At 43.8% G+C, this 17,462-nt stretch overlaps 1 protein-coding gene across 1 annotated transcript in view; it reads right to left on the bottom strand.

Annotated features, from left to right (window-relative positions):
- Window positions 1-13,691: 13,691 nt before the first annotated feature.
- The window catches only part of ITK (IL2 inducible T cell kinase), a 72,904-nt gene continuing 69,133 nt past the window's right edge, over window positions 13,692-17,462 (bottom strand). Inside the window, exon 17 of the mRNA XM_040345083.1 lies at window positions 13,692-14,947. Coding sequence (XP_040201017.1) covers window positions 14,876-14,947 — 72 coding nt within the window. The 3' untranslated portion in view covers window positions 13,692-14,875. The remainder of the gene's footprint in view (window positions 14,948-17,462) is intronic.

A 17,462-nucleotide genomic window follows, 5' to 3' on the forward strand; every position in this document is an offset into this window, starting at 1 on the left:
GCGATATTTTTTTGCAAAAAATATGTAGAAGAATACGTATCGGCCTAAACTGAGGAAAAAAAATGTTTTTTTATATCTTTTTTGGGGATATTTATTATAGCAAAAAGTAAAAAATATTGCATTTTTTTCAAAATTGTCGCTCTATTTTTGTTTATAGCGCAAAAAATAAAAACCGCAGAGGTGATCAAATACCACCAAAAGAAAGCTCTGTTTGTGGGAAAAAAAGGACGCCAATTTTGTTTGGGAGCCACGGCGTACGACCGCGCAATTGTCAGTTAAATTGACGCAGTGCCAAATCGCAAAAAGGGGCAAGGTCCTTAACCTGCATATTGGTCCGGGTCTTAAGTGGTTAATGGAGTATGGTGAAAGCAGATAAACTAGGACATTTTCACGCCTGGGTTCATTCGCATAGGCTTTTCGGTTGGGTCCACCTGTCAGTTTTTCAGGAGGACCCGATCGGAAGTTCTATGTAAGTTTATAGGCAGGCGAACGGGGTGAAGAGGAGGAGTGGTAATGTCATTCATCCAATCAGTCCAATCCTCATATGTATTGAAACAAATGCAATGGGGTAGATTTACTAATACTGGAGAATGCAAAATCTCATGCAGCTCTGCATAGAAACCAATCATCTTCCAGTTTTTGTTTTTTTGTCAAAGCTTAATTGAACAAGCTGAAGTTAGAAGCTGATTGGCTACTATGCACAGCTACACCAGATTTTGCATGCTCCAGGTTTATTAACCACTTCATTACTGCGCACTTAAACCCCCTTCTTGCCCAGACCAATTTTCAGCTTTCAGACCTGACGCATTTTGAATGACAATTGCGCGGTCATACAACACTGTACCCAAATTATATTTTTTATCATTTTTTTCCCACAAATAGAGCTTTCTTTTGGTGGTATTTGATCATCTCTGCGATTTTTATTTTTTGCGCTATAAACAAAAAAATGACAGAACATTTTGAAAAAAAAACACAATATTTTTTACTTTTTGTTATAATAATATCCCAATTTAAAAAAAAAAAAATTCCCTCAGTTTAGGCCGATACATATTCTTCTACATACTTTTGTTAAAAAAAAATCAAAATAAGCGTATATTGATTGGTTTGCGCAAAAGTAATAGCGCCTACAAAATAGGGGATAGATTTATGGTTTGTTTTTTTCTACTAGTAATGGCGGCGATCTGCAATTTTTTTGTCAGGCCTGCGATATTGCGGCGGATGTATCGGACACTTTTGACACAATTTTGGGACCATTCACATTTATACAGCGATCAGTGCTATAAAAATGCACTAATTACTGTGACTGGCAGTGAATGGGTTAACACTAGGGGGTGAGGAAGGGGTTAAATGTGTATCCTGGGTGTGTTCTAACTGTGTGGGGGGAGGGGACTGACTGGGGGAGGTGACCGATGCTGTGTCCCTATGTACAAGGGACACAGATCGGTCTCCTCTCTCCCTGACAGGACGTGGATCTCTGTGTTTACACACAGAGCTCCACGTCCCTGCTGTCACCGCCGATCGCGGGAACCTGGCGGACATCGTGGCCCGCCAGGCACACCCATCGGCTTCCCAGCGATGCGCACGTGGAATGTAAACAACAGGACGTCCAAAGACAACCACCCGGCACTTGAGAGCCGTGCTGTGGACGTCTTTCGTCTATAGCGCGGATCTCAAATGGTTAAATAAACCCCTATGTATGGCGGCAGTGTTGAGCGAGCAAACCCCTGTGGTCAGTGTGCAGAGGGTCAGCTGCTTGCATAGAATGTAAGCACGAACCTGGAAGATCGTAGCGTCGACTACTACAGGGATCATCAGCTTCCCCAGCAGCCAATCAAAAATTTGAAATACAGATTTACATTGTGTCAAGATGGACCAATGTTAGTATGCAGTAAAGATCATACCAGGAGCTCAGCTTTAAAGTGTTTGATACCCCAACACATCAAATTCCTGATATATGTGGCTGCTGTACCATGTACTTGTATCAGAAAATATCCTGTTCTCTTTGTATTGCTTCCTTTATGTGAAATCCCTGGTGTTCCTGCCAGTCCCCTTGCTTTCCTATTAAAAACTGACCACACTACACAGGAGAGCACACCGTGGTCAGTTCTCTAGCTATGCTGGTAACTCAGCCTGCTCTCCTCCAATGATCAGACTTGTCCTGACATGCCTCCCCTGCACAGCCATTCACTGGCAAGATCGATGTACTGCTACTTCTCCTCTCCCAGCTCTTATGCACCTGAGAACAGAGGGAATGTGATCATTTATACAAAAGGGAAAAAAGTTATTTATAATGGCCCAGATTCAAGTAGAATTGCGCGATATTTGCGGGGGAGCAGGGCAACGATTTTGCCCTGCGCCCCCGCAAATATTTTGCGCTGCCCTCGATTCACGGAGCAGTAGCTCCGTGAATTGCGAGGGCGCGCCGGCAAATTTGCCCGGCGTAAGCGCGCGCAAGTTAAATGATCCCGCCGGGGGCGGGAATCATTTAAATTAGGCGCGCTCCCGCGCCAAGCGTACAGCGCATGTACGCACTTTCCCGACGTGCATTGCGGCAAATGACGTCGCAAGGACGTCATTTGCTTCTAAGTGAACGTGAATGGCGTCCAGCGCCATTCACGTTTCACTTACGCAAACGCCGTGAAATTCAAATTTCACGGCGCGGGAAGGCCGGCTATACTTTAGCATTGGCTGCCCCTACTATTAGAAGGGGCAGCCTTGCGCTAAAAGTAGCCATATGGAAACTTCGTACCTGGCTTGCGCGGGGCCCGCGCAAGCTTGTGAATCAGTGGTAGTATGCAATTTGCATACTACACGCTGATACACAATGGGAGCGCCCCCTAGCGGCCCCCGCAAGAATGCAGCCTAAAATCTGCGAGGCATCAGAGTCTTATGCCGCACAGATTTTAGCCTGCAGTCGGTGTAACGAGGTTCCTGAATCAGGAGCACTCGTTACACCGGAGCAAGTAAGCACTTGCGCTGAGTAACCTATGGTTGCGCAGGGCGCAAGTGCTTCTTGAATCTGGGCCAATGTATTTTTCTTTCTATACTAAGATGTTTTGCCTTCCATTTAGATTTCAGACTGAATGGGTTGTTTTTCAAGGTGATCGTTTACTATCATTTTAACGGAAGATTGGCCTGCTCAATGACCAGGCCATTTTTTTGCGATATGGCACTGCATCGCTTTAACTGGCAATTGCGCTGCCGTGCCATGTTGTATCCAAACAAAATTGACGTCCTTTTTTACCCACAAATAGAGCTTTCTTTTGGTGGTATTTGATCACCTCTGCGGTTTTTATTTTTTGAGCTATAAACAAGAAAAGAGCGACAATTTTGAAAAAAACTTAATAGGGGTTATTTACGAAAGGCAAATGCACTTTGCACTACAAGTGCACTGCCAGTGCACTTGAAAGTGCAGTCGCTGTAAATCTGAGGGGTAAATCTGAAATGAGGGGAAGCGCTGCTGATTTTATCATCCAATCATGTGCAAGTTAAAATGTTGCTTTTTATTTTCCTTGCATGTCCCCCTCGGATCTACAGCGACTGAACTTCTCTGATTTTTTGCGGTATTGCGACGTTGCAGCGGACAGGTCGGACACTTTTGACACATTTTTGGAACCATTGACATTTACAGAACGATCAGTGCTATAAATATGCACTGATTACTATGTAAATGTCACTGGCAGGGAAGGGGTTAACACTAGGGGCGATTAAGGGGTTAACTGTGTTCCCTACTGTGGGGGGTGGGGGGGGAAATGGGACTAACTAGGAGAGATGACAATTCGTGATTTGTACTTTGTAGAAACACACGCTCTGTCTAGGGCCGTGGTTCATAACCTGGGTTCGACCGAACCCCAGGGGTTCGTGAGTAAGTCTCGGGGGTTCGGCGGAGGTCATACAGGGCCGCCGGTACAAGGCAGGGGCGGACGGGTGCCCTGGGCGATACCATTTCGTATAGGAGGGGGGGAGCAGCCGTAGGTGAAGCTCTGCCGCGGCCCCCAGCGCGGCCAGCGGCACTGTACAAATTGTGTGCCGAGTGCGCTCCTGCATCCGGGACCATCACCTCCCGGCTCCCTTTCCTGTCTGCTGCAGCCTGTTTACTCCCCCTATGAAGGAGTCTCTTGGTCCCTTCCAGCGGCGTGACCTCACTCCACTCACGGCCGGAAGGGGGGACTCGGAGCGCTGCGCAGAGAGCTGTGTGTCGGCGCTGCCTGTGAGGAGATAGAGAGGCAAGGAGCCTGCCTGACTAGTGGAATTTTAACCTAGCAGACAGTGTGCTAAAAAAGACTACTGAACTTGTTTAAAAGTAAGTAGAACCTGTTAAGAGCATATAAGTAAATGGCTGGATTGGGGGGGAGGGGAGCAGGCTGACTGAGGTGAGGTGACCAGCACTTTATTAATATAAAATGGCAGATAAAAAAAATGTTTTTGTGTTATTTTAAATGAGCCTTCTCTGACTAGCAAAAAAATATATATATATATAAATTGCAGCCTCACTATGCCATCACATGCAGCCTCTGTGCCATCAATTGTCGCCACTGTGCCATCACATGCAGTCTCTGTGCCATCAATTGTCGCCACTGTGCCCATCACATGCAGCTACTGTGCCCATCACACGCAGCCACTGTGCCCATCACACGCAGCCACTGTGCCCATCACACGCAGCCACCGTGCCCATCACACGCAGCCACTGTGCCCATCACATGCAAAATCATATTTTATTTTTCCAATTAAGAAGGGTTCGGTGAATGCGCATATGAAACTGGTGGGGTTCAGTACCTCCAACAAGGTTAAGAACCACTGGTCTAGGATGACCACGGGCCAATCTGATGCCCCCAAAAAAGGCCGCCACATCACCGCTTTACTCACTGACAGTACTTGTCTTGGCCGGGAATGCCTGGAGGAGCACAATCCTGACCCCTGCTTGTGATTGGAGAAATCATAAATCCCGCCTCTTGTGTCCAATCACTGTGCTGTGATTCATTACAGCACAAGCTGATTTTTGGGAAGGGAGGGTGTCCCTGAATGGAAGTTTGGAAATGTGATCACCCTAGCTCTGACATCTCTCCTCTGACAGCATGGGGATTTGTGTGTTTACACACTCAACCCCCCATGCTGCCGGTCGTGCACGAGATCGCGCGTGGCCGGCGGCGATCGCGCCCACCGGCAACGCACATCGGGTTCCCCATGTTACTGCCTAGCGGCGCCCTCTAGTGGCTCTCCTGGGCGAAGCCATATATATATACAGGATTTGATCCAGGAGAGACCTTCTGCTGCATTATAACTAGGTGAGCAGGTCGGCAAACGGTTAAGAGAAAGTGGTGTGTATTGCAACAAAGGCAGAAAATGTTACAAAAAAAAAGTTCAACTGATCTTCCTGGGTACCAGCATTCCTGGGTACTGTATAAATGGACAGTCTATACAAAACTGATATTTTAATTTTGACAGTTCTCCTGGGATGTGATATCTGTCTTTGAGTTCCTCAGTTGATGATTTCATTTGTTTTCAAATGAGCAAATATTGATCTGTCTCATGCCATCCATTTATAGTATAGCTTATAATTTTCTTTTGATGAATGTTTTTGCCCCAATCAGCTGCCAGTCAAATAGGATAAACAGTTCCAGAACAGTGTGTTTTGATGTGCGTTTAGGAAATGCGCAGGTGTGAATGCAGCCTTAAATGTACACTGAACTGTGCATGCGCAGCTTAGTGTACATTCTGGCACAGTACCTGTGTGCGGGGATGACTGAACTCCTGCAGATATGCATCATCTCGTAGCTAACAATCAAGACAGCTAACGACACAGACAAGAAACCGTGGAGAAGGTGCCAGCGAGGGATCTCACAAGTGTTGGACCTTTGCAGTAGAGGTATTTATTGTGGACTTTAGTTCCACTTTAAGGTTCACTCTGAACAACATAGATGGAGGAATCCCCCTGCTCGCTATTGTATTTAACTAGCTGCAGCACCTGCTTGATGGCCCGTGTATCAGATTTTTTTGCATTTGTTGAACAGATATACCAACATTTTTAATGTTTAACAGACCAAAAAAATAATAGCTAATACTAAAATGGTTGTAAACACTTACATACACCCAGTGAAGTGCTGCACAGAGATGAGACAAGTCCTCCTGCGTAAGTTGAACCTGTTTATCTGTAGCTATCTCTTCTCTACATCAGATCAAAGACCAGTATTTACACAGCTTGTCTAAGCTTCAGAAAGCAGGGGGTGGGGATCTGAAGTCACAACGCACAAGTCAGAAAGGAGAGCTCAGTTTTATCTGAGAGCTGATTGGAGGGAAGAGACACACCCCCTCTACACAGTCAGTGTGCTTGGGCACTTCTCCCTATGTCCCTTTTAGCAGTGACAGAGGAATTAGACAGTGGAGAGAAATGGCACTCCATGTTTTGGATTGAAGCAAGTACACACTATAAAAGGATATGCTTTTTAATTTTTCATGTCCGGGGTTTGTAAGGATTTCATACATTTTAAGTACAGGTCTGCATTAAGGTACATACAGACATCTTGGGCTAGATTCACATAGATCAGCGGATCTTTAGATCCGCGTGATCTATGTGATTTAAGATCTGCTGCCGCAAGTTTGAGAGGCTAGTGGGTAATTCACAAACCACTTACCTCCAAACTTGCGGCGGCGGATCGTAAAACCCCCGGCGGAATTCAAATTCCGCGGCTATGGGGAGTGTACTATTTAAATCATGCGCGACCCCGCGCCGATTTAAGTGAGCATGCGCCGTCCGCGAAATTTCCCGGCGTGCATTGCTACCACTGATGTCGCTAGGACGTCAGTGGTTTCAGCGTGAGCGTAACTTGCGGTGCGCGGGTTTCTGAACCGGCGTACGCAAACGACGTTAAAAAAACAAAAATCGACGCGGGAACGACGGCTATACTTAACATTGGCTGCGCCTCATAGATGCAGGGGTAAGTATACGCCGGGAAAACCGCTACAGAAACGTTGTAACAAACTGCATCGGGTCCGCGTACGTTCGTGAATTGCCGTATCTCGCTGATTTACATATTTCTCAGTGTAAATCAGCGAGAACGCCCCCCGCAGCCATTTTTAAAATGCAGTTAAGATCCGACGGTGTAACACAGTTACACCTGTTGGATCTTAGGCATATCAATGCGTAACTGATTCTGTGAATCAGTCGCATAGATACGACCGGCCTAAGTCAGAGATACGACGGCGTATCATGAGATACACCGTCGTATCTCTCTCTGAATCTGGCCCCTTTTGCTTTGCAGTGTTTGGGTGCACTGGTAGCTCAGTAATTTCAATGGGCTGCCCTAATGCATGTTAACAGGTGACATAACACACATTAACACATTTAAAAGATCTAAATGGGCTCTGATTCTTCATTCCTAATTGCGCAAAAAAACATTAAGTAGTTTTATAACTAAAAACTAAATACTAAAGTAGTGTGTAAAAAACTAAAAATGACTATCGAGAGTATTATAGAAAATACCATAACTGATATTAAAGCTGTCACAGAAACAGAAAAACCAATTGAGAACAGTTCGATTGTGAAAGCAATTTTATTCGAAAATAAAAAATACAAAAAAATACAACTTAAAATAAATAACTATATATGCAATATATTTTCTGAGTTTATGTGATCATGAACAACTAGTGCAGGTAAAGTTGAATTTCAGTCTTGGATTGTAATATGTATTTTGACAGGCAATGGGGATAATGCTTTTGGGCCATAAAAAGCAAGCTTAAAGTCCAGCTTCCCTATGTACCAATATACTGTTAATGTATCTCTGTTGCAGAAAATAAAAAGCTTTCTCTGGGTTCTAGAACAGGCTTCACCTCAGCCTCCAGTCTCCTGTAGAAAACACCTCCATTACCCCTCCTGAAATTTGGTATTTGGGACAGATTACAAGGCAGTGATTCAGCAACTAACCTCATTAATGCACACCCTTCACCTGCCCTCCCCTTCCAGGAGATTGCCCTTGTCGGCTCTGTTGTTCCATGCTATTCCCATTCAGGCAATGTCAGTGAGCACTGTTCTCCCTCTATACAACCATACATTTTTTTGCACCTTCTTCTTACTTGGATCATTTGTCTGGCAGAGTGTGCAGAACCCAAACGATCCCAATGGAGCCTATGTGGAGCAGAGCTGTAGTATTGAAAACAGTAGAAGTGTGTCCCTGGTATCCTTTAGATCAGGGGTCTTCAAATTTTCTAAAAAGGGGGCCAGTTTACTGTCCTTCAGACTTTAGTTGGGCCAGACTGTTGCCTTTGGGGGTAGAAATTTCCCCAGATGTCAGTGGGGAAAAAACAATGCCCCATCTTCGGTGTCAGTAGGAGGAATTGTGCCCCATCATTAGTGTCAGTGGGATCAATTGTGCCCCATCATTGGTGTAATTTGGCCCAATTGTTGGTGTCACTCAGGCTCGTACACACGACCGAGTTTCTCTGCAAAAACCAGCAAGAAACTTGCTGGGAGATATTTTTTTGCCGAGGAAACCGGTCGTGTGTACATTTTCGTCGAGGAAACTGTCGAGAAACTCGACGAGCCAAAAAGAAAGCATGTTCTCTATTTCCTTGACGGGAATGGAGAAAATTGGCTTGTCGAGTTTCTCGACTGCTTCACAAGGAACTCGACGAGCAAAACGATGTGTTTCGCCCGTCGAGTTCCTTGGTCGTGTGTACGAGGCTTAAGAGGAACTGTGCCCCTTCAATGGGGTCGGGGGGAGGATTTTACCCCATTGTTGTGGATGAAATGGTGCCCCAAGGGCCAGATAAAAGTCAGCAAATCGCCACATCTGGGGCTGTAGTTTGTTAAAGGCGCCCCCGAACGCAGAAGCAATCGCGCATTTAGTCAAGTGCAAAAAATGTGCGACAAGCCGGGCTGTAAAAAAAAGGTTCAAACCACAATTCGCCAAAATGCCCCATGAGCTACTTTGCTGTGTTTGTCATGTGTAGGGCAGCCCATTGGCTATGCATGTTGCCCAAAAAAACACACCAAAAACATGTGATCCCACTATACTATAAGAAGGAATGGGGCCTAAACATGAAATTGGTGTGTTTACACATCCCTAAGCTAGTACTGGATTACAGGCACATTGACAGCTGAATATCTCCCTCCCATGTACTTGTATAAAGCTGGCCATACACTATGCATTCTGATTGTGTAATATCTATAAAGTCAGGCAGACCCTTGTACTACATAGTTGATGATAGATATAAAGAAGATTGTACAATCAGATTGTGTCGTGTATGGCCACCTTAAATTGGAACTAAACCTATCGTTTTTTGCCAAAGAAGCTGCCATCTTGGCCTCTGATCTTCAACTGCTATGATGTTGCACATGTGATCAGTTAGGACACCACCCATTTGATGGTTTGATTGAGAGCACAACCTATGTGACATTTACATTCCTAGCATGTGCCAGGAATGTAATGTTTTTTGAAACTGTTAAACCGATGGGTTTAGTTCCGCTTTAATGGAACAAGTTGGAACGTGAGTGGAATAGTACTGAGGGAGGTGTGGTTCAGAGAGGTAAACACGCCCTCTTCTGTGTTGCAGTAGGGCAGTGCATGATGAGATATGAAGTTTTCCAGAAGATCACATGATGATTCCAGGAAGTGATGGGCTGAGAAAGCATTTTTTTAAATTTTGTACTGGGAGGTGAACATTCAATGCTGCCATGGACTTGGTAAGTGAGAGATCCATCCATTGGGATAGCTTGGGCAGAAAGGACACTAGAAAAGACTTCTATTTATTATGAAGAGTAAAATCCAGTCCAAAAAGGTGAACTTAGCCTTTAAAGAACTCAAGTCTAATGCCGCATACAGACGGTCATTTTTTGTGATGAAAAAAAAATGACGTTTGAAGTGATGAAAAAAAACGACATTTTTGAAACTTCATTTTCAAAAACGATGTAGCATACACACCATCATTTTGAAAAATGATGAACAAAGTGACGGCACTCTAAAGGGGAAGTTCTATTCGCCTTGAGGCTGCTTTTAGCTGGTTACTTGTTAGTAAAAGATGATTCGTGCTTTTTTGTCTGTTACAGCGTGATGAATGTGCTTACTCCATTATGAATGGTAGTTTTACCTCCCGTCTCAAAACTTGCTTCTGGGCATGTGCGGGTTTAAAAACGTCGTTTTGCCCACACACTATCATTTTCATTGACACAAAAAATGACATTTTGAAAAACGACACCAAAAATTCGAGCATGTTCGAATTTTTTTTTGGTCGTTTTTCTGAAGACATAAAACGAAATTTTCCCCACACACTATCATTTTAAATGACGTTTTCAAAAACGTCATTTTTTTTCATCACAAAAAACGACCGTCTGTATGAGGCATTATGAAAAAAATTATTTTTTAAACACAGGGCTGTCAAAAATGTAAAATAATAATATGTTAACCATTTTATCTCCTTTATTTACATTTGGAGATAAATTATTAGATAGAAGACATGTGCAATTTGTTTCGTTCCAAATTCATTTTTAACTAATTTCAACATATTCGTTAATTTGGAAATATCGTTTAACAAATTTTTCCCGAATATTCGTAAATTCGAATATTCGTAAATTAGAAAATTCGTAAATTAGAAATTAGAAAATTCAAAAAGCTGAAATAATAACTAACAATAACTTAAAGTGATTGTAAAGGTTTTATTTTTATTATTTTTAAATAACAAACACGTCATACTTACCGCCACTGTGCAGTTAGTTTTTCATCGAGTGGCCCCGAACACCGACTTCTGAGGTCCTTCGGTGGCTCTCGCAGCTCCTCCCCCCATCAGATAACCCCCTAGGAGAAGTGCTCCCCGGGGGCGTTACCTTTCATGTGCGCTCCCGAGTCCATAGACATGAATGCCGGTCTCGACCCCGCCCCCAGGGCCTGCGCCATTGGATTTGATTGACAGCAGCAGGAGCCAATGGCTGCGCTGCTATCAATCTATCCAATCAAGAGCCGAGAACCCCCAGGCAGAGGAAGAGCGCGTCCTCGTCGGATGAAATGCCAGGGCTCAGGTTAGTAAAACGGGGGGGGGGGGGGGGGGGGGGGGGGTAGGTGGACCGGTCTCTGCCAAGTGTATTTTTCGCCTTAATGCATAGTATACATTATCCGACGTTAAGAAGTATCCAAAATATCAAATGCTGTATCTAAATGAATGGAACGTAAGAAATTAATAATAATAAATAACAATAATATTAAAAACTTTTTATTATTAGTTATTATTAATTAGTTCCGTTCCATTTGTTTAGATGTGGCATTCGTTATTTCGGATAATTCGAAACTTCAGATAAATTCGCATTCATTACATTCACTAACAGCCAAATTTGAAAGGAAATTCCAATACCTACAATTTAATAGTTCGTTAGTTAGTCAGTCTTTCGATTTTTCAGATTTTCTTTCTTATTTTCGGATTTTCTAATTTTCGAAATGATGAATTTACGAATTTTTGGGAATTTACAAATTTTCTAATTTACGAATTGCAATCATAACGAATGACAAAAAAGGGGAAAAAAAAGATAAAAATGAATGAAACAAAAACAAACAAATTTTTTGGCAGTGCACATGTCTATTAGACAGTCCAGTGACTGGCATCCTGAAATAATTTTTGTAGCGTGGGCTGTATGCACTCAAGGCAAGACAAGTAATTTGCGCCCCTAACCCACGGACACAGCGCTCCCTGAGTCCCTTCCACTCGTACAGTATTGAAACCCCTTATGGTGCATTTTAGAATGTACCAGTCTTTTTCTCTTTGTCCACCTTTCTTTCCCTTTTATCTCTCGCTAACCTAATTTCTCGTCCGTCCCCCCCCCATCCCTTTCTCTAGCAGTCCTTCTTGTTCTTTCTCCTATTCTTTCTCTCCCTTTTTCTTTGTTCCTTCCCCTCTTTGCCTCTCCCTTCCATGTATTCTCTATTTTTCCTTCTCTTATTCCTTGGTGTGAGGGGGGGGGGGGAGAGTGGGAATGAGTGGTTACTCACTGTATCTCCAGGTTCACTGTGTCTCCGACTTTGTGGTGTCTCGTAGCAGTGACACCTATGCCAAAATCAGGAGATAGGGTCTCCACCATCCCCTCCCACTTCACATTCCTCACAAGTCAGCTGACCTCTAGACTCTGCCCCCCAGCCATGCTGTGAACTGAATGGGCGGCTGCGAAGATGCTGAGTGGGAGGCCGTGAGCTCCAGGAACAGCCCAGCTGGGCATTCAAAAAAAGCTGGGAGAGCAGCGCGGGCTTCAGGAATAGCCCAGGATCCTGTGACCCCTGGTTAAATTGTCATTCGACCCCCAGGTTGAGAACCACTGTTCTAGGGGCAGGTGTGCACCATGGCTCAATTCAACAGGCTATAGCACACATAACTATCACATGTCCAAAAAATTTGATCATCATGACAAATACTATGCTTTATGGCTGTTTAGTGAATTAAACCTTTAGTATAGTAATAATTAATCTCTTGCTGCCCACGTAACGCAAAAGTGCAGTGGCAAAGAGGAAGGGCATTAACACCCACACATCGCACATATGCAACTATGGGAGGCAAAGCTTTCTGTGTCGAGAGCGCGTTTGCTGTGTGCTCCCAGCACAGTGACAGAGCTGTCAAAGACATCGGTCAGTCCTACTAATGACAGAGTCGGTGGGACTGGCACCCAATCTAATGACCACCGTGACAGCCAATCACCAGACCCTGTTAGGCTTCATGTACACGGGACGTTTTTACTACTGCTCCTAAATGATTAAACTTGACAGATAGTAACCCACGTTTAAAATGTCTTTTTTTTTTTTAAATGGGCAAAAATGAAAAACGCCTATAAACGAAACGCTGCTATACGCGTTTAGTTGCGTTTGGCGTCTGAACCGTGGAAATCTTCGGTGTCTGAACCCATTTTTTTGCTTTCAAAGAAACGCTGCTAAACGCAATTGCCTCAAATGGCAATAAACAAGACTGTGTACATGGTCACATAGGATAACATTGAATGAGTTCAGGGGCAGTTGAAAAAAGCGTCCAACTGCCTCTGAACATATATTCAGAAGCATCCCGTGTACATGGGGCCTTAAAGTGATGCCAGGGCTGGGTGGGAAGGGTTTAAAGCTGAGTTCTGGGCAAAGAGCCAAAGAAACATTTGAAATAGAATAGGCAGCTGTATTATCTTCCAAAGGACTTGTAATTCTGTACGAACAATCCTGAGATCTATAATCCCTCTGATGACCTGAGTTTTCTCTGTTAAAGTTAAAGCGGGAGTTCACCCGAAAAAATTTTTTTAACATTAGATTGATGCTCATTTTGTTAAGGGGAATCGGGTAGTTTTTTTAAAATCGAAGCAGTACTTACCGTTTTAGAGATAGATCTTCTCCGCCGCTTCCGGGTATGGGCTGCGGGACTGGGCGTTCCTATTTGATTGACAGGCTTCCGACAGGCTTTCTGACGGTCGCATGCAGCGCGTCACGAGTAGCCGAAAGAAGCCGAACGTCGGTGCGGCTCTATACGGCGCCTGCGCACCGACGTTCGGCTACTTTTGGAAAATCGTGACGCGATGTATGTGACCGTCGGAAGCCTGTCAATCAAGTAGGAACGCCCAGTCCCGCAGCCCATACCCGGAAGCGGCGGAGAAGATGCATCTCTAAAACGGTAAGTACTGCTTCAATTGTAAAAAAGACACCCGATTCCCCTTGACAAAACGAGCCTCAATCTAATGTTAAAAAAAAGGTTTTTGGGTGAACTCCCGCTTTAAAGCAATATAACTTGGTCACCTCCCTGCCCCCAGCTTGTGGCTGAATACAATAGATCTTCTTGACAACAGCTCACCTTAAAGAGACAGTAGCCATCAGCTGGTAAGAGACAACTGTTTTAGCCTGGTCAGCTACAAATAGATAAAGGATTGTTTCTTAATCCAACGGCGGTCAATTGGGTCAGGAGATGATTGTCTAGGCCTAGGGCTTGGGTGCTCAACCTGTGGCCCTACAGCAGTTGCAGACCTACAAGTACGATGAGGCATTGCAAGCTGCTGACAATTACATGCATGACTCTCAAAGGCAGAGGTATGATGGGAGTTGTAGTTCCGCAACAGCTGGAGGGCCACAGGTTTAGCACCCATAATCTAGGGGCTCTTAATGTTTGAATTTACCTGTATGCTTCATTCAAGTCCCCACTAATCCTCCCCACAATGAAAAACCTACACACAAATTTAAAATGCCAAGGCTTATTTAACTAATTATTTAAAAATTATGATAAATACTGTACTACATATACAATGAACTGTCAAGCCAAGCCTCTTCTTCAATAATGTACAATTTGTAGTACCAATTCTGACCAGCAGAAGGCAACACAAACTCTTTTATTTTGCCTTTAAAGTGAACTTGTCATCAGAGAAAAATGTAGAACTAATGCAAGTCCCTAGGAGCTGGCCGTCGATAACACATATTCCCTGGCAACCCAAGATGCAATATACAGGTAATCCTAGCTTTTAACTATCACTTCGATTTTATATGTCATAATAAAAGAAGTCCAGCTTAAATTGCGCTGTTTTCAATCAATGCAAAATATCCCCAATTAACCACATTGCATTCTACATGCTGTTAACTGTATTAATTATTGTTATCTACGACGTATACATTATGTTTGTACTTTGCAGCTGTCAAAGCTCCCAGGAAGCAGAGAAGGCAAGTTTCTTGATAGCAAAAACAGTGATAGCATAAAAACATGAATTCTGCAGGAGTTGTTGTCCAGGAGGTCCATTTGGTCCAGGAGGAAGGGTAAATCTACAGGAAAAACAGTAAGTCTTTTTAAGACAAAGGGCTACCCCTCCCTCTATGTACCCTTAGCCCAATTGGAAACAAGCTTATAACAGTAATTCCCCATTGAAGTCAAATCCCGAAAGTCCTCAGTCTGGTCACAATTCGGATTCCACAAGGTCGGTGATCTCTCTCATAAGTTGGCTGAAGCATGAACGCATCTCTGCTTTCTGTTGTGGAATGATGAAATGAAGAAAATAAGATATTAGAATTTACTTTAGTCTTAAACCACATATCTGAAAACCTACAGTGAGGTAAAAAAGTATTTAATCCCCTGCTGACTTTGTACATTTGCCCACTGTCAAAGAAATGATCAGTCTATTATTTTAATGGTTGGTTTGTTTTAGGTTGGTTTGTTTTAACAGTGAGAGACAGAATAACAACAAAAAAATCCCGAAAAACGCATTTTAAAAAAGTTGAAGTGAAATAAGCATTTGACCCCTTCGCAAAAAAACATGACTTGGTACTTGGTGGCAAAACACTTGTTGGCAATCACAGAAGTCAGACGTTTCTTGTAGTTGGCCACCAGGTTTGCACACATCTCAGGAGGGATTTTGTCCCACTCCTCTTTGCAGATCCTCTCCAAGTAATTAAGCTTTCGAGACTGACGTTTGTAACTCGAACCTTCAGCTCCCTCCACATGTTTTCTATGGGATTTAGTTCTGGAGACTGGTTAGGCCACTCCAGAACGTTAATGTCCTTCTTCTTGAGCCACTCCTTTGCTGCCTTGGTCTTATGTTTTGGGTCATTGTCATGCTGGAATACCCATCCATGACCTATTTTCAATGCCCTGGCTGAGGGACGGAGGTTCTCACACAAGATTTGACGGCACATGGCCCCGTCCATCGTCCCTTTGATACAGTAAAGTTGTCCTGTCCCCTTAGCAGAAAAACACCCCCAAAGCATCACGTTTCCATCTCCATGTTTGATGGTGGGGATGGTGGGGATGGTGTTCTTGGGGTCATAGGCAGCATTCCTCCTTCTCTAAACAAGGCGAGTTGAGTTGATGCCAAAGAGCTCAATTTTGGTCTCATCTGACCGTGACACTTTCAGCCAGTTCTCCTCTGAATCATTGAGATGTTCATTAGAAAACTTCAGACAGGCCTTTACATGTTCTTTTTTGGGCAGTGGGACCTTGTAGACGCTGTAGGATTTCAGTCCTTCGCGGCGTAGTGTGTTGCCAATTGTTTTTTTGGTGACCATGGTCCCAACGGCCTTGAGATCACTGACAAGATTATCCTGTGTAGTTCTGGGCTGATTCCTCACCATTCTCATGATCATTGAAACTCAATGAGGAGAGATCTTGCATGGAGCCCCAGACCGAGGGAGATTGACAGTTATTTTGTGTTTCTTCCATTTGCAAAGAATCGCACCAACTGTTGTCACCCTCACACCAAGCTGCTTGGTGATGTTCTTGTAGCCCACTCCAGCCTTATGTAGGTCTACAATATTGTCCCTGACATTCTTGAACAGCTATTTGGTCTTCGTCATGGTGGAGAGATTGGAATCTGATTGATTGCTTCTGTGGACAGGTGTCTTTTATATAGGTAACAAGCTGAGATTAGGAGCACTCCCTTTAAGGCTGCATTCACACCTGAGCATTTTGTCGCCTGAAGCATGAAGCTCCAAAACGCTAGAGGGGAAAAAATACATTATTCTCAATGGATATGGTTCACATCTCCACTCCAAAACGCCTGAAGCCAAACGCCTGAAGCTCAAACAAGTTCTGCACCCTTTTTTGTCGCACGAATCGGGCTGATTTGGGCGTTTTTGAGCGTTTGTATTCCCATGGAAACTAATGGAAACACTCGATTCAAGCGTCTAGCGCAACAACAAGCGTTTCTACGGGCGTTTTGTTGCTTTAATCTGTTCTGTGAAATAGGACATTCACCCAGGAAGAAGATAAAAAAAATCTACAAACATAGCAACAAGTGATGAAAGAGATGATAATTTTTCCTATTGGCTAAAATAAAAAACGACCAAGTTCAAAAACGTCGGACAACGCTGTATGCAAACGCGCGAATACGTGTGAATACGCGCGACAAAATGTGCAACAAAACACCGTAAAAAACAACCGAAAACGCTACGCTCAGGTGTGAATGCGGCCTTAGAGCGTGCTCCTACTGTCAGCTCATTACCCGTATAGAAGACACCTGGGAGCCAGAAATCTTGCTGATTGATAGGGGATCAGATATTTATTCCACGCGTTAAAATGCAAATCAATTTATAACTTTTTTTAAATGCATTTTTCTGGATATTTTTGTTGTTATTCTCATTGTTGAAAAAAACCTACCATTAAAATCATGAGCCCGGATTCAGAAAGGACTTACGACGGGGTATCTCCAGATACGCCGTCGTAGGTCCAAATGAGCGCGGTCGTAGCTATGCGCTGATTCATATAGGCAGTTACGCCTGAATTTGGCCAAGATATGACCGACGTAAGTCTCTTACGCCGTCGTATCTTGGGTGCATATTTACGCTGGCTGCTAGGGGCGCTTCTGTAGATTTACGCGTCGAATATGCAAATGACCTATATACGCCGATTCAGAAACGTACTTGCGCCCGTCGGATTTAGCTACGCCGTTTACGTAAGGCGTCGGTCCGGCGTAACTTTACCCCTCATAAAGCAGGGGTAAGTCATGTTAAGGTATGGATGTCGGAACAGAGTCGTATTTTACTTTGTTT

The sequence above is a fragment of the Rana temporaria genome, chromosome 3, assembly GCF_905171775.1.
Source record: "Rana temporaria chromosome 3, aRanTem1.1, whole genome shotgun sequence".
Lineage (NCBI taxonomy): Eukaryota > Metazoa > Chordata > Amphibia > Anura > Ranidae > Rana > Rana temporaria.